General features: G+C 38.8%; 1 protein-coding gene across 10 annotated transcripts in view; it reads left to right on the top strand.

Moving 5' to 3' along the window:
* Positions 1-24,419, top strand: part of DYM (dymeclin) — a 481,767-nt gene that overhangs the window by 404,650 nt on the left and 52,698 nt on the right. For all 10 annotated transcript variants that reach the window (XM_035271024.3, XM_035271019.3, XM_035271021.3 and 7 more), the window contains 2 exons: positions 2,653-2,835; positions 17,837-17,950. In XM_035271024.3, coding sequence (XP_035126915.1) covers positions 2,653-2,835; positions 17,837-17,950 — 297 coding nt within the window. The remainder of the gene's footprint in view (positions 1-2,652; positions 2,836-17,836; positions 17,951-24,419) is intronic.

Below are 24,419 nucleotides of genomic sequence, written 5' to 3'. Positions count from 1 at the left end.
CTGGGGTACACCTGTAGCAGCTGCAGAACAGTGAGGGATGCTACCAGTTTCTTCTTCTGCTATCTTTGTCCCAGTATGATGCCCACCAAATGTCAGTCAGATGAGTCCTTTTTGAGATGACTCTTTGGGTATATAGGGGTCAGGGAGCTGCTTGAGGAGACGGTCTGTACTTTATAGGAGCTCAAGTGCTGAGCTGTGAGCTCCGTTGTTCATTCAGGGCTGTTAGGCAGGTACATTTCAGTCTGCTGCAGCAGAACTTATAAAACCCCTTTTTTTCCTCAGATGCTCTGTCTCGGGGAGTTAGGGCTTTCTTTATGAGTATCCATTGCACTGTCCTGCCCAGCTAGGAGGCAATCTAGTCACTATTTGTTTGCCAAGGCTCCGCCCTGCTGCCGTGGGGTCCGCCCTGTTGCCATGGGCTCTTCCCTGCTGCTGTGGGCTCTGCCCTGCTGTCATGGGCTCCGCCCTGTTGCTGAGTGTAGTTCCCTGTAGTCCTGATTATATGGGTGTTGTTAGAACTGCTGTGGTGATAGTGGCCTGCCTCTGTATTGGCGGAGTCTCTCTGTTATGGCGGGTTGCCTCGGCAACGGCAGGCTGCGTCAGCAATGGGAGTGTACCTCAGTAGGGGCAGAATGCCTCGGTAATGGCGGTGCTTCTCCGCCATTGAGCTGCACCATCCTGGGTTCAGCTGTGCCCACAGTGAAACTCTCAACCCCGAGCGTTTCAAATCGCCGTTTTATTTGTCCCTGTGGGGGTGGTGCCTGCCGAGCCTAATCACCTTGCTCCCTACCTCAGAGCCCCTTTTTTTTTTTTTAAGTTGAACGGTTGACTCTCTCCCAGGTGTTTCAGTTGCCTGCTGATAGGGCACCGGGATCTGTGTGATTTCCCGTGCAACAACTCGCTGCGCTGGCTCAAACGTCGCTTCCCAGGAATCTCCTGGTCTGGCTCACTTTCCAAGTCCCATTTAATCAGATGGATGTGCTAATCTGCCCTTCCAAATCTCAGATTGCCGGTTTAACAGGGCACCCAGACTAGTACGTTCTGTGAGGAGGGCCACTGCGCTGCGGCGCCAGCCAAATGGCCGCGCCAGCCAAAACAGCTGCGCTGGCATCCCGTGTCTCTCCTACACCTGGGAATTTCCCCGTTCTGTGGCCAAAAAGATCCATCTGGAAATCCGGCTTGCACTCACCCTCTGCATCTTCACTGAGAGCTGCAATCCTGAGTTGCTCCTACCGCACCATCTTCTTTCAGTCTCTGACATGTACTTTCTTAATATTGATGTTGGGAAAAATTAGTGGGGAACAGAAACAAAAATGAATGTGATGGATTTAGCTAAATACCACCCTGAGTTGTTGTCTTTTCTAAACTTAAACCTGTGTTTAGTGTTTGATTCAGACACATTGATTCATTGTGTCTGTTTCGCCTTTTTTATTTGCCCTTTTTCTGCCTTCTTGTATGGAAATTATTTTAGAATCCCACTTCGATATATCTATAGTGTTTTGTGGTTTTTGTTATTGTTGTTGTGCTTTTGAGACAGGGTCTGGCTCTGTCAATCAGGCTGGAATGCAGTGGAGCAATCTCAACTCACTGTGAACTCCGACTCTCAGGCTTAAGCCAGCCTCCCACCTTAGCCTCCGGAGTAGCTGAGACTACAAGTGTGTTCCACCACGCCTGGCTAATTTTTGTATTTTTTGTACAGATGGGGTTTTGCCATGTTGTCCAGGCTGGGCTGGTGCTCCTGAGCTTAAGTGATCCACCCACCTTGGCCTCCCAAAGTGCTGGGATTACAGGCGTGAGCCACCGCACTTTGGGAGGTGGTATTTTTGTTTCTTTTCAGGAAGATTTGCTCTAGATGTTACATTATATGTACATAGCTTATCACAGTCTAGTAGTGTTGACATTTTACCAGTTCAAGTGAGATGTAGAAACCTTTGTCCCTTTAAATATCTACCCTTGTTTATGATTATCTTAGATATTCCTTTACATACATTGAGAACCACATCCATGTTACAATTTTTGCTTCAGCTGTCAAATATAGAAAACTGAAGAGGAGAGGAAAGTCTCTTGTATATGCCCACGTGCTTGCTCTTTCCATTGCTCTTTTCTTCCAGGAGGTTTGCTGATTGCTTACCTTGAGCTTTGCTGTTTGGTAACTATTTTATGTTCAGATTCCCAAAGACTGTTTACTCCAAGGAAACAGTGACAAAATCATAGTTTGTTTATCTGGCAATATAAAGACTGAAATGACAGTGTAGAGAAATGAAGTCATTTTCTGAATTAGGCATTTTTCTTGGAATGGGCACTACTCTAAAATCATGGAAGTCTAATGATTTAGGGTAATATGGATCTAATACGGGTCTATTAAATGAGGAGTTGAGTAAGCTCCAAATTTCCCTCTAGATTGGTAAGTCTGTAATTTGTTATATGAAATTCCTAATTATCACCATATTACGTTCAAAAAATGTTAACCCAAATTCTTTAGTAACTGACAAACCTCATTCTTAAGACTCTTGACAGAAATCATCTTGATGAGCTTCTCTGCATGATCTTTCCAATGCTGTTATAATTCTATGGCAATTACTCTTATTTTGATTAATTCTAATGCAAGGAGAGAAAGACTGACTCTGTGTTGGGGTTTCCTTTCTTTATAAGGCACAAGACCTAAATGTCATCGAAGAAGTGATTCGAATGATGTTGGAGATCATCAACTCTTGCCTGACAAATTCCCTTCACCACAATCCAAACTTGGTCTATGCCCTGCTGTACAAACGTGATCTCTTTGAACAATTTCGAACTCATCCTTCATTTCAGGATATAATGCAAAATATTGATCTGGTAAGTATAAAGATATCTGTTATTATTCTTTTTTAAGTGTTAAAGGAGAGAATGTTTAATAAGCCTTGGTAAGAACTATAACAGTAAGAGTTTCTTCCTTCAACATTAACTATATTTGCGTCTATTTTGCTATAATAGTTGTAGTAATCTGTGTATTTATTGTATGTACACATACATATTTAATAAAATTGAAGTCATACTTCATACAGTTCTTTATTCTGCCATTAGAATAAAGTTCTGCCATTTGTTCTTTATGCTACTTAGAACATGAGCATTTTTCTGTTATTATCAATTCTTTGCAGATCTCACATTTTAATTTCTGTCTAGACTGTGTGTCCTAAAATATATTTAATCATTATCCCTTTTTTGCTAATTTATTTCCAGTGTTTTATATCAATTCATAATGGATGAACAGTTTTTAAATAAGTTTTATCTCATATTTTAAAATTACATTTTTGGTAAGGTTTTAAAGCTTTACTAGTTTTTACCGTCAGAGGACGTCTTTATTTTCAAGATTCAACACAAGTTGCCAAATTGCTTTCCAGAAAAACTATAGCATTTATGCATGTGGACTAGGCACGGTGGCTCATGCCTGTAATCCCAGCACTTTAGGAGGCTGAGGTGGGTGAATCACTTGAGGTAGGAGTTCAAAACCAGCATTGCCAACATGGTGAAACCCCATTTCTACTAAAAATACTAAAATTTGCTGGGTGTGGTGCTCACACCTGTAATCCCAGCTACTTGAGAAACTGAGGCAGGAGAATCACTTGAACTTCGGAGGCGGAGGTTGCAATGAGCTGAGATCACACCATTGTTCTCTGGCCTGGGCAACAAGAGTGAAATTCTGTCTCACAAAAAAAAAAAAAAGAATGTATGCATCTGTATATCATATTATAGTTCCATGAGAAGATCTGTATACTTTTACAGCTTTGAACAGTGTAATTATTTTAATGTCTTTTTATAGCAAAAATGGTATATCGTCATATTTTAATTTCCTTCATTACTAGTGTGGTTGAACATTTTTTACAGGTCTGTGAACTTTTGCTTTCTGTCCTTTTAAAAAAATTTTTTTTGTTAAGTTTTCTACTGTCATATTAGTGTTTTCTGATTCAACTTGGTTCCATAAATATTTTTTGAATAGCTATTATAATTCACAGTGCTGGGCTCAAGTAAACTGAAGAGCTACCATCCCTGTCCTTGTATTACTTATATTTAGGAAGACATTCAATAATTAAATTATCAAACAATATATATAGTTTCAATAATAAGTAAGCACATGTACATACCTTTCTCTGGGGTGTTTACCCAATAGTGGAATTACTGGGTGTTGTGTATCATGCCAAACTATTTTCCATGGGGGTGCTACCATTTTACACTCTAGCCACTGGTGTATGAGAATTCCTGTTGCTTTACATACTCATAAAAAAAATTGTTTTGATAGTTTCATCAGTTTTGTAATGGCATCTTATTATACTTTTAATTTGTAATTCCTTGATTACTAATAAGGATAAGCATGTTTCATATGTTTATTAGCTGCTAGATTTTCTCTTTTAGGAGTGCCTGTTAAAGTCTTGCTAATTTTCTATTGAGTTATTTCTTTTTCTCTTGTTAATATATATTTTATTGTTATGTTTTGGATTCTAGATCTTTCTTGGTTATATGTTGCAGATAACCACTCTCTAACACATCTACAAACTTTTTGACAGAACTCTAAAACTCCTCTTCAAATAGATAGGTAACATTCTCAATTCCACTCTTTCTATGGAGACCTGCTGCCTGACACCCCCATTGTGCACTGATTCTGCACAGCTGCACTGTCTTGGGAATTGCCTTCACTGCTGTTGTTTGGTTGAGCCTGGCTCCTGTCTTCCTCTTTCTTGGTTTACTACTTTGTGTTGGTGGAACGTATATTATTGTAGCTTTCTGGAAAAGGGTATATATGAGATGGATTTTTTTATTTTTTACTTTATCATGTCTGAAACATCTTTCTTCTCCCTTTATGTATGACCTAATCTTTCTGGAAGCTTTTCTGATCTCTTTATCCTTGTGTTCTGGAACATCATGATTTGCTGTGCATTGGAAAATTGTATTGGATACTTGGAGAGCCATTTTAGTCTATAGACTGATGCTCAAAACAATCAAATATTCTTTTTGTTGCTGTTGGTTTTGAGACAGAGCCTTGCTCTGTTGCCTATGCTAGAGGCAGACTTATGGCGCATTACAACCTCTGACTCCCAGGCTCAAGCAGGCCTCCCAGCTCAGCCTCCCAGCTTACTGGGATACAGGCATGCATCGCCACATGCGTGCGTGTGTGTGTGTGTGTGTGTGTGTGTGTCAGTGTGTCAGTCAAGGTTAGATCTTGCTATGTTGCCCAAGCTGGTCTCAGACTCCCAGGCTCAAGTGATCCCCCCCGCTCAGCCTTCTGAAGTGTTGGAATTGCAGGCATGATCCATTACACCCAGCCAAATAGTCTTTTAAATTATTTCTTCTCTGCCACCTTTTGTCTGTGAAATTATTCTTAATCAAATGGTCCTTGGGAGCCCTTTTATATCCGTATCATTAAATGTTATTTTGGGGGCTAGTCCATGTCCTCAGATAAGAATTCTTTAGGCCCCTGTTTGGAGTATAGAAGCCTGTCTGTCAGAGTTTTGAAAGCAAAGATAGAGGCTGAACTACGTTGTGGATGGGGAGAGAAGGCAGAGAGAGTGGTGTCTAAATGAAAACCGGTTTGCTTTCAGTGTGGCAGCAACACATAGATTCTAGTCAAATTTCAGACATTTAAGAATGTCCTGTCTATTCTCATAAGCCAACTTACCCAAGTAGGTTAATCTTTTGCTCGTCTTGGTAGAGTTTTGTGTAGTTGTTAGGTACTTGGTTGAAATCAGGTTTGGGCCATAGCTAGCCTCCCATTCCAGACTCTTAACACATAGGATATATTAACTGCTGGATACTCTGGAATCTACACAATTAAATGTGAATTTAACCTACAGTTGAGTATATTGTTGCAAATCCGTTCATTGATTTTCACATCTTTTTCACGATTGCTGGTAAACAGAAATTAATATTAAAACTCTATTTTGTCAGCTTAATCCATGTTTTTGTTGGCTTTCCTTAAGCTGCTTCAGCTACATACATAATGGTTGCAGCTACAGCAAAATACTTTGCCATGCATACTCTTGTCATTTTCTTAAACTTATATCAACATCATTTAGGTATCATTAACAGAACTGGAAAGTAAATCGTCCATGGGGGTTGGGGGGCATCTCTTGGGAGAATGCCATCCCTGCTCTCATCTCAGCTCTCAAAGAAAGTATCCAGAATGCAAACAGTGCGTTTGTGTCCATTCGTCTTAACAGTTACTATTGCAAGCAGTCTTATGGATTATAACATTGAGTAGAAATCATTCTCTCTATGAAGGCAACTTTATAGGCTAGCTATTAACTTACTTCTGAAAAGCTGCTTCTAACCATGTTATTCATGAATTTGTCCAAATTCCTTTCTGTTTCTTGCCAGTACTATTTTTGGAGGTAAAAACTGAGTTTAAGACTCATTATGCTTGTTAGTAAAGATTTCACAAAACTCTTTCCCCTTTTACATGAGAAATTGGCCTTGGGTTAAGAAGCTTCTTGCTCAGTTTTCTGGAAATCTAATGGAGGTAGAGTGTCAGTTCTGTTACCAAGCAACACTGCTATGATAAAATGATAATGTGATAAAATGACATTTGATTGGCAAGCTGAGTCCTTACTTGGAAGACTAAGAATGAACCACAAATATTTGATAGGAAGTCGTAACTTTGGGCTTCTCTGAATGAGAGAACTCTTATAACTGGGCACATCCTTTCCAGGGACCTAGAAGCTGAGACTGTCACAAGGATATTGGTTTCTGTTTGGGACGTGGTTTCTCACGTAGGGTGGCTACTGCATCTACCTTCAGTAGTCTCATTCTCTCGCATCTGAACTGTCATTTGAAGGGTCAAAGACTAGCCCAGAAAACAAAAACCTGTGGGGCTATGCTGTTGGCATGCTGTTTTTCCTATCTTTATATCTTTTTAAAATTAATCTGATGCCAACTGTGGCCTTCTATAGTCTTGAGACTCTTGATGTCTAATATTTCATCTAAAAATATCACCCAAGAATGGGCATTGTAATGTTAAAATAGTATTTTCTTCTATTTGTTTATTAATGTATCTTTTTCAAGCTCCAGAGTTGGGGGATATTCCTGCTTTTCTAATATTTATTGAGATCTTTACATTCTAGAAATATCCAGCATGTCCATTTTCAGCCTTCGTGTTTCTAAACTGTGTCATTCCATTCATTTCAGTCTGCGCTTGTGGCAGTCCTCTAGCCCGTCTGTCCTAACTTTTGCCTTTCTCTGGACCTCCCTGATTCTAATTTCTGTTTTCATTCCTTCCTATCTTTCTTTTTTTCCTTTAAAAAAATTTTAAGGATAGTCACCTGAACTATGGACTATATATGTCTGGTAATATACACCTGCAGTATATTGGAGAGAAATAATCTCTAATTCCCAGTACCTTTCATTGTGATGGGCAATATTTTCTTTGTGTTTCTGACAAAAGGCGAAACCAGAGATTTTTTTTCCTGTGGTGATAGCTGTAATAGGCAATATTATACATCATTTGGAGTATTTAGATTTAAAATTTTATTTAAACCACATCAAAAGCCATTTGCTTCTTTTCTAATCATCTAAGCACTTACATGCATTAACTTACTTAATCCTTATTGAAAAATAAGCCATGAGGTATATTTCATGTTAGTCCTCAATTTACAGTTAAACCAAGTTAGAGTAACTTGTTCACTGTCACATATTTAGAAAGTGATATAGCCGGAACTTAAACCCAGAGAGTTTGATAATAAGGCCCATGTTTGTAATAATTCTGCCTAACCACTACATGCATTCACTAAGTGCTGCCACAGTTGCCTTATGAACCATCTGATCATATCCACAAACATATTTACTTTCTCTTTGAAGATCAGTTCTAATGATGTCAAATCGGTCTTTATGCCATCAATGGTAAAATGAGGAACATTCTTAGTAACCAGACAATTAATATTCCTAAAAATGTCTCTGAGAGCCAGGCGTGGTGGTACACTGTTATTCCAGCTACTCGGTAGACTGAGGCAGAAGAATCACTTGAGCCCAGGAATTCACGACCAGCCTGGGCAATGTAGCAAGATGCCATCTCTTAAACACACACACATGTACGCACAAAAGAAAATGAAAAAAAGTTTCTGAAAGACCATATTAATTTTTTTGTAGAAGGAGATAGAGAACCATGTAGAGAATTTAAACTACATCCATTTGAAACACATTCTCCTTTGTAAGAAGTGAAAGGCAGCGTGGAGGTGAGGATGTAGAAAGGACATCACTGTAAGCATACAGTATAGAACCGTGTAGAAATAAAAGCAGGATGTTAAGTTGGACTTATACCCAGTGCTTACTTTTCTATCATTGTCAGAAGAATGGGCCTCTTATTTACACTTCACCTGTATTCAGTAAAAAGTGCATTCTCAGGCTAAACGTTTGGCTATATGTTGTTATGCAGTTCTTAAAACCAGATCAACAAATGCCTAAACAATTTTAAGTACACCTTCTAAATGACGGGAATGAGGCTTGGGTGCCTCATGTGTATTACCTCTTTTACCATCCTTAATCCACGTGAGCTCGGATCATTATCCCACTTTACAGGTAAGAAAACCAAGACAATGAGAGGTTTCTCAGATGCTGTTAATACACATTCCGGCCTAAGGATCATTGTCTTGGATAATTATCGCATATCATTGCAGGGCGCTTTATCTCATTGGCCCTTTTACCATCCCTAGGAGGGCTAGACAAGAGAAATAGTGGGCTTGAGATCACTTAGCTAGCAAGTCACTAAGCCAGGCCGTGAATCCAGGTCTTCTCATTCTATTGAATCCCATATTTTCCACATTCACTTGGATAAACCTAAGTAGGATTCCAAATGAGCAGGTTTTTCAACAACTTTTTGTTGAATACTATCATCCAAAATAGTACTGGGTACCCTGGAAATTCATTTAAAAAACATTTTAAATTCCTTCTACATATTGTGAAAAGAATGCTGTGATAAAGGTATAAATAACATCTCTACTTTTTGCCTTTTTCAGCACTTCACCTTCCCCTTCCATCCCCCAAAGACCCCTGAAATTTTGGCTTAAACAAGCGTTTGCTATTTTCTTCTTTCATAGAGTTAAACTTCCAAAGTTAACTCTGTGAAAGACTGTAGAAGAAAAAAGTGGTGGGGGAGACGAATCTACTGTTATTTTTAGTGGACAGGGAGTTGAGAGTTGATATTTTTGGTTAAGACATTTAGCAGTAGTATCTCAGAAGACAGAAGTGACTAACCTTGGAGCACTTTTAACTTCTGCAGAAGGAGTTAGACATATGCTTTGCAAGTGCCCACATTTTTATTACACACTGGCACATGTCGCTCCCATCTAAGACATAAGGTGATATGGTCAGGCTGAATTAAGCAGCAGACAAGGTAGAATATGACACCAAATGAGAGAACATAAAAGACATTTTCTGGTTACCTAAGAAATGGCTGAATATAAGTAGTGGACAGATGCAATGAACTATAACCACTGTATAGTATGGTAAAGGCAAGAAATATTTTTATCTCTGGATAGTATAGAATTCACATTAGATCTTGTGTATTTCCAGACCTGACCACTCTGTTACTGACGACAGTCCCACAATTGTTGAACAAGGTTAAATCATAATTCTTGATATTCTACAAAAACCAATACAATATAAAATATTTTCTTCTACAATCTTTTTTATCCCAATATATGACATCAATATCTACCCAGTTGCTTAAGAAAAATAAAAGAATAAGAAAGGAGAATAAGGAGAGCTGGTTAGAATGGGGGTAGGAGATTGCACATTTAAAGAACGTGATCAGGGAAGGCCTCTCAGAAGGTGCACTTGAGCCAAACTTGAAGCGGGTAGATGGTGAGCTATGCAGCTGTCTGGGGACAGAGCGCTCTAGGCAGAGAATAGATGGGTGGGACGGAGTGATGGGGAACTGGCTGGGAAGGCAGAGTGAACGTTCTGTGATAATGAGGGGGAGATGGTTGGTTACAGGGTACGCATATTTGTTATAACTCATTGAACTGTGCCATTAAAATGAGTAGGTCTGTTTTATTGTGTGAAATTCTACCTCAATAAATTACTACTAAAAAATAATTTCCTAGTCTGGACTTCTGCCTAGGATATAGAAAGCTAGGAAGAGTTCTACCCTAACAAAGAGAAAATGAGGCAGACCTCAAAATCATAACCTTTCTTGAACCTATCAGAGAGCCAAGGTCACAGGGCAACCAAGTAGCCTAGATCCGAAGGAGGGATCATCAGCCAGCCCACCCCTCAAGCTGAAGTGAGACACCAGAAGTGGATCACCTGTGGCAGAGCATAGGACTAGGCAGCCGCCATACAAGTGGGTAAAAAGAAATCTCATGCAGTTTTAATAACTTGCTAAAGGCTGAGTGTGGACTAGGGTGACATTACAGAACACCTATGAGACTGAGGCACCAGAGGAATTTGCACTCACAGGCTGTTTTTCACTGAGACTAGGGCCAGGGCATGAAGCCAGAGAGAGCCTCCCAAAGTGATGCACATATAGAAAAATGCATAGCCTCATTCCCCTGCCAGCCTTTTCCTTCATATGGTGCAAAAGCCTTAGATTGCCAGAGGAGGAGGACCGAACCTTATTGCCCTCAGGACATAGGTAGAGTCCCATTATTGTGGGTAGAGGGTAAAAGAAAAAAATCTCTACTTCTAGGTAAATTAAACTCTCCCAGCCCCAGGATTATATAAGAGTATCATTAGAGGTATCCTACCAACAACTAACCACAGATACAGGGCAAAGTTTGGCTGCCATCGGAAGAAAGGGAAGAGAAAGCTAAGGAAGCCTTATGCCCTAAGCTGAGGCTTAGAGATTCCCGTTTTAGACTGAGGTCTTAGGACAGACAGCAGGTAGAGAATCCCTTACCTTCTACCATCAGCCTTGCAAGTACTGAGTAACAAGCAGCAGCATCTACGGCTGGGAAAGATTAAGGGCATGGATATAGACCCTAGGACCCAGCCATGCGGGCTCACTGAAAGCAGAAAGTGGAGCATGAATGTTGAAAAACCTGTGGCACTTCAGGTCCCAGCAAAGCAGAAAGCATCATTAGAGGATGTGGTGCACTAAAGGTAGCCACAGCAACAGAAAAACTCAAATTCAGCTCACCTTCTGAGTGAATTAGCTCAACCTCCAAGCCTGACCTAAGAAGTGATGTGCCCGAATTTATCATAAATAGTATTTCTCTCTGTCTCTACAGTTCTACACATGGTGTCTAACATTCAGCCAAGCATTATGAGATATAAAAAGGCAAGAAAAAAATCATATTGTCAACAGACAACAGAACCAGACTCAGTGATGACCCAGGTGTTGGAACTGTCAGACTGGGACTGTAATTATGATTAATTAGTTTTAAAGAACTGGTGCAAAGGTCAACTAAGTATGACCCATAGGGCAAATGCAACCTACAACTTGTCTTTGTATAGCCTGTGAAATAAGCTTTGGGTATATACCCAGTAATGGGATTCCATGCCATGCTGTTTTGATTACTGTAGCCTTATAATATAGTTTGAAGTCCAGCAGTGTGATGCCTCCAGCTTTGTTCTTTTTGCTTAGGATTGTCTTGGCTATGCAGGCTCTCTTGTGATTCCATATGAAGTTTAAAGTGGTTTGTTCCAGTTCTGTGAAGAAGGTCATTGGTAGCTTGTTGAGAATAGTGTTGAATTACTTTGGGCAGTATGGCCATTTTCACAATATTGATTCTTCCTAACCATGAGCATGGAATGTTTTTCCATCTGTTTGAAGATTTTGGGCCGAGACAATAGGGTCTTCTAAATATACAATAAAACAAACCTACTCATTTTAATGATACAGTTCAATGAGTTTTGACCAATATGCATACCCTGTAGCCCCTCATTATCACAGAATGTGATAATTTCAAAAAATTGAAACAGAAATATAGCTAGTAAGCCCAAAATGGAAATAAGATAGAATCATAAAATTATACCCAGTTCAAAGGCAAGCAGGAAAAGCAAAATAAATAATAGTGGAACAACAACAAAAAAAATCTAGATTTAAATCTATCCATGCCAATAATTAAGTCAAATGCAAATAATCCTGATGCCTCAATTAAAAGAAATTTTCAGATTGGATAAAAAGCAAGACCTAGCTATGTGCTGTCTATAAAAAACCCACCTTAAATATAAAGGAATCGATAGGTTAAAAGTAGAAGGATAAAAGAAGTTTTACTATGTAAGCACTAGTTTAAAAAAACAAGGGTAGGATGACTATATGAATAGCAAACAAAGTAGACTTCTACACAGAGAGCATTGCCAGGGAGAAAGAGGGATGCCATATAATAACAAATAAGTCAATCCACCAAGGAGACATAACAATTATAAATGTGTATACAACAGAGCTTCAAACTACATGAAATAAAAACTAATAGAATTGCAAGAAGATGGCCGGGTGTGGTGGCTCATGCCTATAATCCCAGCACTTTGGGAGGCTGAGGCAGGCAGATCATGAGGTCAAGAGATCAATCTGGCCAATGTGGTGAAACCCCGTCTCTACTAAAATAATAAAAATTAGCTGGACGTGGTGGCGCATGCCTGTAGTCCCAGCTACTTGGGAGGCTGAGGCAGGAGAATCCCTTGAACCCAGGATGTGGAGGTTGCAGTGAGCTGAGATCACGCCACTACACTCCAGCCTGGCGACAGAGTGAGACTCTGTCCAGTCAAAGAATATATTCTAGGTGATGTTAAGTCATTTAAATTTGCTGAGGTTTGTTTTAGGGCCCCATATATGGTCTACCTTAGTGGACAGTTTGCGTGCACTGATGTTGTTGGGTGGTATGTTTTATAAATGTCAACTAATCAAGTTGGTGGTTAGTATTGTTTGGGTTTTCTGTATTATTACAAATTTTCTGTTTATTTGTTGTATCAATTACTGAGAAAGAAGTGTTGACTTCTCCAATTATGGGGTTGTCTGTATCTTCCTGCAATTCCTTTTTTGTTTTTTGTACTTTTTTTTTTTTTGACAATGAAATTAAATGATTTAATAGAAATCAATAAGAAAGATATCTGGAAAATCTCCAAATACTTAGAAATTGAACAGTACACCCATGTGTCAAAAAGAAGTTTACAAGGGAAATAGAACACATTTAAAGTGAGCAAAAATGAAAATGCAACGTATCAAAATTTGTGGGACCCAGCAAAAGCTCAGAGAGAAATGTATAGCCTTACATAAGTTCATGTCTACACAGCGGGAAGTGCTTTGCACGTGGCCAATGCTCACAAAACGTTAGCTCTTATTGTTATTAGGTGTATATCAGTACTCTCATTGGCAGAATGATGAAGTTGCCCCATTATCATTGTTGGTTCCTATGCAGTAGATGCTGTAAATTTGTCACTTTGAAGATATTATAAGGAGAGGTAGGATTTAAACCTAAGCAGTCCGACACCAGGTACATTCTGTAAACCACTTCATCATGCTATGTCTAGATGTTGAGTGGTTTTCAAGTTACATTACTAGTAAATATCACAGGCAGGACTCAAGTCTAGGCCTTTTGAATTTGAGTAGTTCATTGTCCACTTTACCATGACATCTATTCTAATTATTCAGGTTTGATCTTATTTCCCAAATTATATTGCATCTTTCTTGAAGGAAGAAAGTGGTATCATCCATTTATCTCCCTGGCAAATCCTCAAGAGAGCTCCTCCGATGAATGGGCTGTCAATACATGTATTGACTAAAATACAGTAACTTAAGGGAAAACTCAAGTCAATGAGGAAATATATATGAATTTTACATATCTATTGTTGTCTTAAAAAACTTAGCTCTCTACTTCTACCTCTTAGGAGAGTGGCCATTTTTAGCAAGCAAGTATGTTTGCCTGACAACCACATATTAGCTCCTTTTTACCCTCCTCTATTCCAGAAAAGCTTCTCGTTTCTATTAATCTGTGATCTATTAATAATAATTATTCACTGGTTTCATGACAAGTGGTTAAATGTGAATAGACATTACTCAAAGTATACAACTGATTAATCAGAATATGACATTGGGCAATCACTGCTCAAAGCTAACAGCATAATGGAAGGTAATGTGCTATACTTGGATTTCATGAGTTGCAGCCAAATATGGTAGGTAGAGGAGGGCTGTAAAACAAGCACTGTGAAAAAGTACCTTCCTTTGAAAGGTTGTCGAGTTACACTGACAAAGCATTCATTCCTACTTTCACTAAAGGTTTTACTTAAATTTTTTCTGTTTTTGGCTGTGTCTCATGCAGAGATTTTCAGAGGAATAAAAGTTCATCTGTTTGAACAGTTTTAATGGTTGCTGTACAAATTGATAAAAGCCACACATCTGTTGTAATCATCATCACTAAAAGTACTATTATGTGCAAAAGTATAACCCGGTAGTAGAAAATAGAAGCTCATATCTTTGAATGAATTGTTTCCCGTTCTTTGCTGGTGTTGCAGTCAGACAACATCTGAAAGGTTTGGCTAAACTACTTATACCTTTCACTCAGATATTTTCTTTTTGAAAAACCAAGCTAATGCTCCATTTTGTTATGTAGAAATTGCTGGAGACATGATAAAGTAAGAAGAAATATCCGAGCTAGAGTCCTGCTCCTCCCAGTTGCCTGGGTCAGCCCAGTCTAGTTTCTTGTCCTTCTGATCCTTTTCACTGTTCTGTAGGACAGAGATTTTTTTATCAGCCTCATGGAATTGTTATGAGAATTAAATAAATAATGTTTGTACAGCACACTGTCCGTAATAAACATTCAGGATAGATTTGTTTCCTTTGTTTTTGGTACATAAATTATACTTCCCTTCTGCAAGTGGTAGTTTATCATTTTCTAAAATAGAGTGAGTTTGAATGCAAAAACATGAGAATGTCAGCTTTAAAACATACGAATGAGAGCCAGTTTGGAAAAGGAATTTAGTTAGAAACCGAGCCTCATGCCTGTTCTGCAGCTTTCCCAGTGGAAATGGAAATTCCTTGAGGCTTAGAGGAAAGCCAGTGGAGGCCACAGTCAACAAAGCAAAACTGTCATTGCATTACTTTTTCTTGCTGGTGTGACACGTAAGTGCGCTCCCTTTTGTTGGTTTCTCATGTCTTTGAGTAGTATGTGAATACTGTAAGTTCTGTTTAGCTTTGATTATGTGCATTTTGTTATCTAGATTAGTGATTATCAAAGGGGGTGGATGCACATGCCCCAGAGGTTGCACTAACAGTTCGTCCATAGAAGCATGGAAAGAAAATATTAGAGCTTTTATTTATTCATCTAAAAATAAAGAGATTTAGTTTTACTAATAGTATTGGCCTTTACAATGTGCCAGGATCTGTGTCAGCTTCAGTACTCCAGATATCCCGAGGGAGGAGATAGGAGGAGTTCCTCAACTCGTAGGGCTTGGCATACATGAGCTCACCTGTTCATTCACATAAAGCTTAGTGTAGTATATGTGTTCCTGGTTACAGTATCAGGATTTAATTAAACCCTCACGAAATAGTGTGTTTCCCCACAGACTGAAGGTGATAGAAAAATATAAGCACATATGACAAAAGAAAATGGCAGAGCTGACATCCCCCTCCTCCTAGAACAAGTGCCACATTACAGGGGGAAAACAATGACAAACCAGCCTAATCTCACAAGAAATGGATCCATAAAATATATCAGGAAGACTGTTAGCACTCTGGATTTATATTCACTGTAACAAACAATGCATCTTACTGTGGGTGAATATTGTGCTTGCTGATGGTTCTGTGAAACCGCTGTGATTTGTGGGACATAGAACTAATTACCCAAATTATTTTCAATAACATTTTAATGAGTACAAAAGTGTGTTTTATATCATTGATTTTTTAAAATCTAATTAATTTTATCTTTATCTCATTTGTTTACATTTATTTTTATGAATATTTTATAATATATAAAATATCAGTACTGTAGTATATTGTATGATTTAGAACGTACTAGAACATATATTGCAAGCACATCCTCATTTTTTTACTTGTAGATGTGTACAACCTGAAAAGTCTGGAGACCTCTGGTCTAGATTCTGACTGATCATCAAAATAACCTGGAGAGCCTGATGTATAATGGCAGGTCCCTGACCAGGCCCTGGAGTTAGCCTTTCACAAGGCTTCTCAGCTGCTTCTGATGATCAGCCATGCTTGAGAACTACTTCTTGTTTATGTTATCTACTGCTATAAACAAAACAAAACAAAAATCCAGTAGTGAAATGTCAGCTTTGAGCACATGTTAGAAAGAAAAAAGAAAGCAGTCAGTAATCTTCAAACATTTGTAACATCTACTTTTAATTTTTTTAATTATCTGTTTTTAACAGATATGCTCCTACTTTTTAAATGTCTTTTGGTCAAAGTAGATAATTTTATGGATAGGTGTTAGGTTGACCCATATGAAATTGCTAACATTGAACCCATTAAACCATATTTTTACCAACAAAAATAGCATTTCACATGTTAACCATTCTTTTTCTCATGTTTGCAACCTATGAAGATATTTACACAAAAGGAAAGCATTTCATATGCGTATTTGTTGTTGCATATTTTTAAAATAGGATTTTAATCTATTATGTTTTGCTATCTGTATTGTGTCTTTCTTCAAAGATTTATTCACTATACTATAGAAACCAATTTCTGGACCTGCTGCGTGTAAACTCTGTGAACAAATATTAATCCCAGAAACTCAAAAAGACTTAAAATCCGACATGGGGAGGAACAAGGCTCATAGGCACGTACTGAAAAACCAACTTATGGACGAAATAAGCAACTTGCAAAGGAGCCAAGTGGTGCCAGCAAACTGCTTGAGATAAAGAAATGGTTTATCTGGAATCACAAGCAGTGTCACTAGTCACGGGCTGCCTTTGTTCTCACTCATTGCCACAGAACTGTGAGGCACATGCTTGTTAATGGTCATGGCGCCAGCATTTAGTGGCATTTATGTAATATAGTGTACTTTCCACTGGAATGGTTAAAAGTTATTGTACCCTTAAACAATTAACATTTAAGAGAGTAATTCTGAAAGAAAATGCATTAAAATGTTTATGAATAATTGTTTGTAACTTAATATATTTAACCTATAAAATAGAAGACATAAAAGGTAATGCTCAACTTGACAAAAACACAATAATTTTTTATATTTTTGCATGTCTGACTACAAACATCTAAATGTTATTTTCTTGAGTTTAAAAGGGATCTGCAGTCTTCTTGCTTTATGAACACTGTGGTTTTTTAAATAATTTGCTGAAAAATGATGTTTTCATTTTTAGTGACAAATATTTAGGGACAGTGCTATCTCTAGAACGCTACTGTGTTAATATCTTGCTACATACTTTGAGCTGTGCTATAACATGAAGCAGAAGTAATTATAGGTTGCTATTCATTATCCCTGGTGATCAGGGTAAGGGAAATGTGGCTAAATTAAATTCATAGATAATCTTCAAAACATCATTTTAGCCATTAGCTTCAAATTCCTTTTCTGTTAAGCCCTTTTGAAATAGAAAGAGAGAGGGGCTACTACTGAGCTTCGAAAGTGATAGGCTTTAAGGTTTAGCTTTCTCCTAACTTTTCTGTTGGACACTGCTCTCTAAATGAAATATAAATGCAAGGTCGGGCAGCACAAGAAAGAGGAGAATTCAGGAGGCTACTTAATTCACAAAATAAATAATCAGCCCTGGGTACTGAGGGGTTGCCTCTGATTCAGCTGTCAAATCCAACAGAGAGCTAACTGCATTTGGGTGAGGGCTAGTGAATTAAAAGCCAGGTCATTGTAGGAATGCAATCATGATAGTTTGACTACCATGTAAGAAAAGCATCTACTAAAAATATATTTCATACATCTGCTTGTTTAAAAAATAACACTTTACATTACAGGTGATCACCTTCTTTAGCTCAAGGTTGCTGCAAGCTGGAGCTGAGCTGTCAGTGGAACGGGTCCTGGAAATAATTAAGCAAGGTGTCGTTGCACTGCCCAAAGACAGGCTGAAGGTAAGATGGCTAAAGAAATGTCCGCTTAACACTGCTGTGTCCCTTGATGTAAATGTTACTGTCTGAGCAGGTCCTATCCAGAATCATGCTACTTACTCAGTACATAGACTAGAAGGGCTCCTCAGAACTTTGATAAAGGTTTCTGACAGCTTTTTAAAAGAAAATAGCAAAAGAAACATTAATACTTTCATACCACCGTATATCTTACAAGTAACCATGGCATGCACTATAACTCAAATACTGTCAATAAAGGGACACATTATTTTTTTTTAATCCAGTGAAACAAATTCAACCTTAAAAGTATCATCAAGAGTTGATGAGAAGGTGCTGATTACAACAGTAGCTGATACAGTGTTTCACAGTGTGATTCAGTGCCACACAGGTTCTAAATGTATTATATCGAGCTCATTCAGTCCCTACCACAGCCCTTTGAGGTGGGTAGTGGTATCATCCTAATTTTTCAGATGAGGAAACTGATGTACAGTGAGATTAAGAAACTTAGCCGAAGCTATACAACTGGAAAATGAACGACTGCTGCGTGCCTGCGATGTAGTAGTAGAGAGAGATTAACTTTGTGGAGAAGGTGAGGAAATGCTGTATTTGAAGAGGCGTTTACATCTGTGTGATAGATGTTTTCCTGAAGCGGTCTCATGATATAAAACTCATACTTCAAGGCTAATTATCCCATAAGAAAAGATGTAAAGGGGATGCTTTGGGGGAATGCATGAATGTACAGCATTGCAGCTTACTTTTACTTTACTGTTCTTTTTAATTTTTTCTTCATTTGCTCTAATTTCTTAGAGTGCTTTCACCTAAATTACCAACACAGAGGTCATAGTGGATATTTGGCCTTCATAATGTTTTATCACAACTAACGTCTGTTCCAGTGTTACTGTTTCTGGGGGACTGTGTTTTTCAGCACTATCACTAGAACCACTGCTTAATGAATGCTTGAGAGATACTGTTGTAGGATATAAAAATATTTTCAATTATAATAACAGAGTTTGTAAAATAACAGCACATTAGTCATCATAATCACTTACAGAAGTTCCACTGTATATAAACAACAGTGAGATTCACACGGTCCTGAGTAAAGATGGCAAATGTTCCGTTTATCAGCCAAAGTGGCACCACCATGTGGTAAGAGCATAAAAACAAGTTACAGTTCATTGGGCCTCCACCTTGGATGTGTTCCTGTTCCCGACAATTTTCTAAATGTAGATAATTCATATTATTTCCATTTTTACATAAAATAAGACCTTGGTTTGTTGTTTGGGGGTATTTTTGTGGGATTTTTTTGAACTATTGCAAATTTATGTAAACTATACTATGTGAACCAGTACAAAAAAACAATCCATGAAGATTAGGGTGGCTACTCCCAGGAAGTGATGGATCTTGATGTCTAAGCTCAGTCAAGAACAAAGTAGAAATATCAAGAGGCTGCCAAAAAAGGACACTGCAATGGAGTCTGGGGAAGGGGGATTTTGATGAGATCAAAGAAGCAGCACAGTGTAAGTAACAGCGATTGCGATGAGAAAGCAGCGTATTTAGATTTCAGGTGTCAAAAGTGGAGCAGATCTTGGGGATGACATAGTCTGGATTTGGCCATGAGTATAGGGGATAGAGATGGGTGAATGTGGATGAAAGTCACTGTGATTGAGCCATTAACAGTTCATGAATTGGGAGCCTAGGATGAGTCACTCACATGAGCATCCTCTTAGTCACCCCAGATGATGACAAGTCAGAGGGGAAAGAGAAAGACTAGGAGCCAACTACCATGGTAAATGGGAGAATAGCCTAGAAGTCAATAGGGGCAGCTACCAGGGAGAGAAGAGGCTGGTACCAGCTTCATAGGGGAAGAACCTTTTGTTTAAGGGCAGAGTAATAATAGTGAGAGAACTACAATGAAAGCAAAGAGGACACCAACCTTCAGACCCTGAAGGGTATGAAATATGAAAGAATGTGCAGCCTCCACTTCCAAAGGTTCCAGGGGAATCAGAATCCTGCTGGGAGAGCCTGATTTCATGTAAAGCAGAAGTAGGGAGGGAGGATGCAGTACAAGGCCTGAGAATGTAGTGACACTTGATAACCACAAAGCTGAGTTTCAAAAAGGCACTATGAGTATGGGAGGACGAGAAGAAACAGATTGGATCGGGGGAGAGAAAGCACAAAGCAATATGGGAACACTGCACAGGAGAGGGTGGCTGTTTGGAATGACCAGTGAGATAAGGAGATGTGACATGTTAGGTTTCAGTGTACCACCGTGTTCTATCAACACTGAATAATCTTTAATAAGCATCTGCTCAGTGAGGGCCCTTGTTCTGCATGCCTGTAACCCAGGCAAGCAGAGATCATGCCCTCCCAGGGCCACAGACTAGTAGGAGGAGACAACAAGGACTAGTAACCATAATAAATAACAGAAGGCTCTAGTGTATTAGAACATGGAAAGTGCTGTGGACAATAGAGAAAAAAAATGGCAGGATTTGGGGAGCGTCTGTGAGAATGTGGTAGGAGAAAGTTATAGAATTAAAAGGGTGGTCTGGGCAACATTGAGCAAAGATAAGAAGGAGGTGAGCAAGTGTAACATGCTGACACCAGAGGAGTTCTCAGCACTAGAAACAGCCACTGAAAATGTCCTCAGGCAGGAGGACACCAGGCATGTTGCAGAAATAGCAAAGAGGGGACCACAGTAGCTAGAGCCGCAGGATCAAGGGGAGAGTTATGCATAGCAGATGGACAAAGATGATGGGGGTGGGAGGTCCTTGTAGACCAGTTTAATAATTTTGGTTTCTTTTCTGAGTGAAATGGGAACCAGTGCAAGATTTTAAGAAGAGGAGTGGAGAAAGACTAGGAGCCAAATGCCATGGTAAATGGGAGAATGGCCTATAAGTCAGTAGGGGCAGCCACCAGGGAGAGAAGAGGCTGATATCAGCCTCACAGGGGCAGAGGCTTTTGTTTAAGGGCAGAGTAATAATAGCTAATGTTGTTTAGATTTTAGTAGAATCACTGGCTACTGTGTTGAGAAGCAGAGCAGCCAGGTAGAAGACTGTTGCTTGTTATGCTGTAAAAGAAGAATTAAGCTTTTCATTTTATGCAAGAGGGCAATGGGTAGAAATTGGACCAAGACGTGTGAGTTTAACCTAAGGAAATGCTTTCTGACTACTGAAGTTGTTTAGCAATCAATATGTGGCTTCATGAAATACTTCATGAATACTTCACATGAAGTATTCATGATAAAGCCTGGATGGTAAATAGAAGATCACCAGATGGCAGGGGACTCAAATGTAAGACAGAGGGGGAAAGGGCCAAAAGAATTCCTATTAATGGAAAGTTACACAGGATGAACCCAAAGATTTCTTGGAGTTCTTAAGAGTCTAGAATTCTGTTATAATTCCATGATGAGTTTTGCAGGGCAGTACTCTAGTAACTCTATTTACAGATATTCAGAGGGCAAGGCCCTGTTGTTACCCAGTAAAGTCTGGGGTTCTTAGACTGGAATTCTAGACCATTTATTCACAATGTAACCCCAACCCACCATTTCAGTCTTTTTTCTCCCTATTTCCTTTTACCCACTCATTGCTCCAGCAAACCAGAACTCTTTCTGCCTTTTGCTTCTTCCTTTCTTGCATTTTTGGATTTGCTCACACAGTTCTTTCTTCTTGATAATTCATTCTCCCAACTTTGATTTTTCTTTTCTCTTTCCTTTAGAGGCAGGATCTCCCTATGTTGTCCAGGCTGGAACACAGTAGCTTTTCATAGGCTTGATCATGGCACACTAGAGCCTTGAACTTCAGGCCTCTGCCATCTCTGTGCCCCAGCCTCCAGAGCAGTGGGATGGTAGGCACTCAGCACTATGCCTGGCCCACCTTTGCTTTTTGCCTTTCTAAATTCTAAGGGTTCATTAAAGGCCTTGATGAACTTAACTTTTGTGAAGCTGTTCCCTTTACTCCTCAGTGTGCGTTTGTCTTCCTCAAACCACCCATAGCACTTTATGCCTGCAACCTGTGAGCCTCCTGTCATCTTCTAACTTGTGTTTAGTTTTTTAAAATGTTAGATAAATGAAAAGTTCACTTTATATACTGTAATGAGGAAATCGTTAGAATTTAAGAGTTTGGGAGTGACATTTTCTGTCTCTTGACCTGCTTTTCTAACTTTTATTCTGTCATCCTCTTTGGAAATTGAATTCATAGAAATGTTTCTTTCTCTGTGTGCCAGTTACTATCCTAGACACTGCAGATACAGCAATGGACAACAGTCACAATCCCTGCCCTCTTAGAGCTTTGTTTTATGGAGAATATACACAATATAATAAATAAGTAAACGTGTTATTTTAGATAGCAGCCAATAATAAAAAGTAAATAGGCTGGCTGCAGTGGCTCATGCCTGTAATCCCAACACTTTGGGAGGTCCAGGCAGGTGTATCACTTGTGGCCAGGAGTTTGAGACCAGTCAGGCCAACATGGCCAACATGGCAAAACCCCATCTATACTAAAAATATAAAAATCTGCCGGGAGTGGTGACATGCACCTGTAGTCTCAGCTACTCGGGTGGCTGAGGCAGGAGAATCACTTGAACCCAGAAAGTGGAGGTTGCAGGGAGGTGAGATCATGCCACTGTACTCCAGCCTGGGTGACAGGGTGAGACCCTATCTCAAAACAAACAAATAAATAATAAAATAGAAAGTAAATAAATGAGAGGAAGATAGACAATATTGGGAAGGAGACCATTTTAGATAGGATGGCCAGAAGGGGAGAGACTTGAGCTGATACTATTGGCATTTTCTTTTTTGTTTTTGTTTTTTTTACATTTTATTTTTAAGTAATTTAACACCTACAGAAAAGTTGCAAAAATAGAGTTCATATAAATCTTTTTCCCTTTGTATCCCTTCCTTATGATCACTTGTAGCCCCTTTCTTTTGGCTTATCTCTCACTAATTGTATCCTCAGCCCATTTTTGTTTACTTATTCCAATCTCAGATTTTCTTTTCTTTTTTTAAAAAAAAAGAAAAAGAAATAAAAGAAGAAAGAAAGAAAAAAAGAATGAAAGAGAGAAAGAGGGAGAGAGGACGGAAATCTTGCGCTATTGCTCAGGCTAGAATGCAGTCTAAAAATAGGTATTAAAAACCTCTTTTATACCAATAATTATGCTTAACAATGGAGACAGGAAGGAATAAGGGAAGAAAATAACAAACAAGCAGCCAACCAATATTTCATTAAAACCTGTGAAATGCTATCTGATTGCTGAGGAGTGATTTACTTCCAATTATGTAGTCACTTTTAAAGTAGGTGTGATGTGATTCTGAGAAGAATGTATGTTTTGTGGATTTGGGGTGGAGAGTTCTGTAAATGTTTATTAAGTTTATTTGTTCCAGGTCTGAGTTCAAGTCCTTGATATTCTTGTTAATTTTCTATCTCATTGATCTGTCTAATATTGACAATGTGGAGTTAAAGTCTCCCACTATTATTGTGTGGGAGTCTAAGTCTCTTTATAAGTCATTAAGAACTTGCCTTATGTATCTGGGTGCTCCTGTATTGGGTGCATATATATTTAGGATCGTTAGCTCTTCTTGTTGCATTGATCCTTTTATCATTATGTAATGTCCTTCTTTGTCTCTTTTGGTCTTTGTTGCTTTAAAGTCTATTTTATCAGAGAAGAGAATTGCAACTCCTGTTTTTTTGGTTTTTGGTTTGTTGTTTTTTTGTTTTTGTTTTTGTTTTTTTTTTTTTGCCTCTCCATTTGGTTGGTAAATCTTCTTCCTTCTCTTTGTTTTGAGTCTTTGTGTATCCTTACATGTGAGATGGGTCTGGATGCAGCATACCAATGGGTTTTGGCTTTTTGTCCAATTTGCCTGTGTCTTTTGATTGGGGCATTTAGTCCGTTTAAATTTAGGATTAATATTGATATATGTGAGTGAAATACTGCCATTTAATGCTAACTGGCTGTTTTGCCCATTAATTGATGTAGATTCTTCATTATGGTGATGCTCTTTACCTTTTGGTATGTTTTTGGAATGGCCGATACTGGTTGTTCCTTTCTATGTGTAGTGCTTCTTTCAGAAGCTCTTGTAAAGCAGGCCTGGTGGTGATGAAGTCTCTGAGTACTTATTTGTTCACAAATAATTCTACTTTTCCTTCACTTATGAAGCATAGTTTGTCTGGATATGAAATTATGGGTTGAAAATTCTTTTTTTAAGGATGTTGAATATTGGCCCCACTCTCTTCTGGCTTGTAGGGTTTCTGCTGTGAGTCTGATAGGCTTCCCTTTGTGGGTAACCTGACCTTTCTCTCTGGCTGCCCCTTAGTATTTTTTCCTTCATTTCAACCCTGGTGAATCTAACGATTATGTGCCTTGGAGTTGCTCTTCTTGAGGAATAGCTTCGTGGTGTTCTCTGTATTACCTGGAGTTGAGTGTTGTCCTGTCTTGCTAGGTTGGGAAAGTTTTCCTGGATAATATGCTGAAGAATATTTTC

This window comes from Callithrix jacchus, chromosome 13 (genome assembly GCF_049354715.1).
Source record: "Callithrix jacchus isolate 240 chromosome 13, calJac240_pri, whole genome shotgun sequence".
NCBI classification, from domain to species: domain Eukaryota; kingdom Metazoa; phylum Chordata; class Mammalia; order Primates; family Cebidae; genus Callithrix; species Callithrix jacchus.
The sequence above is the reverse complement of the archived record's forward strand: the minus strand, read 5'-3'. Positions and strand labels throughout refer to the sequence as shown.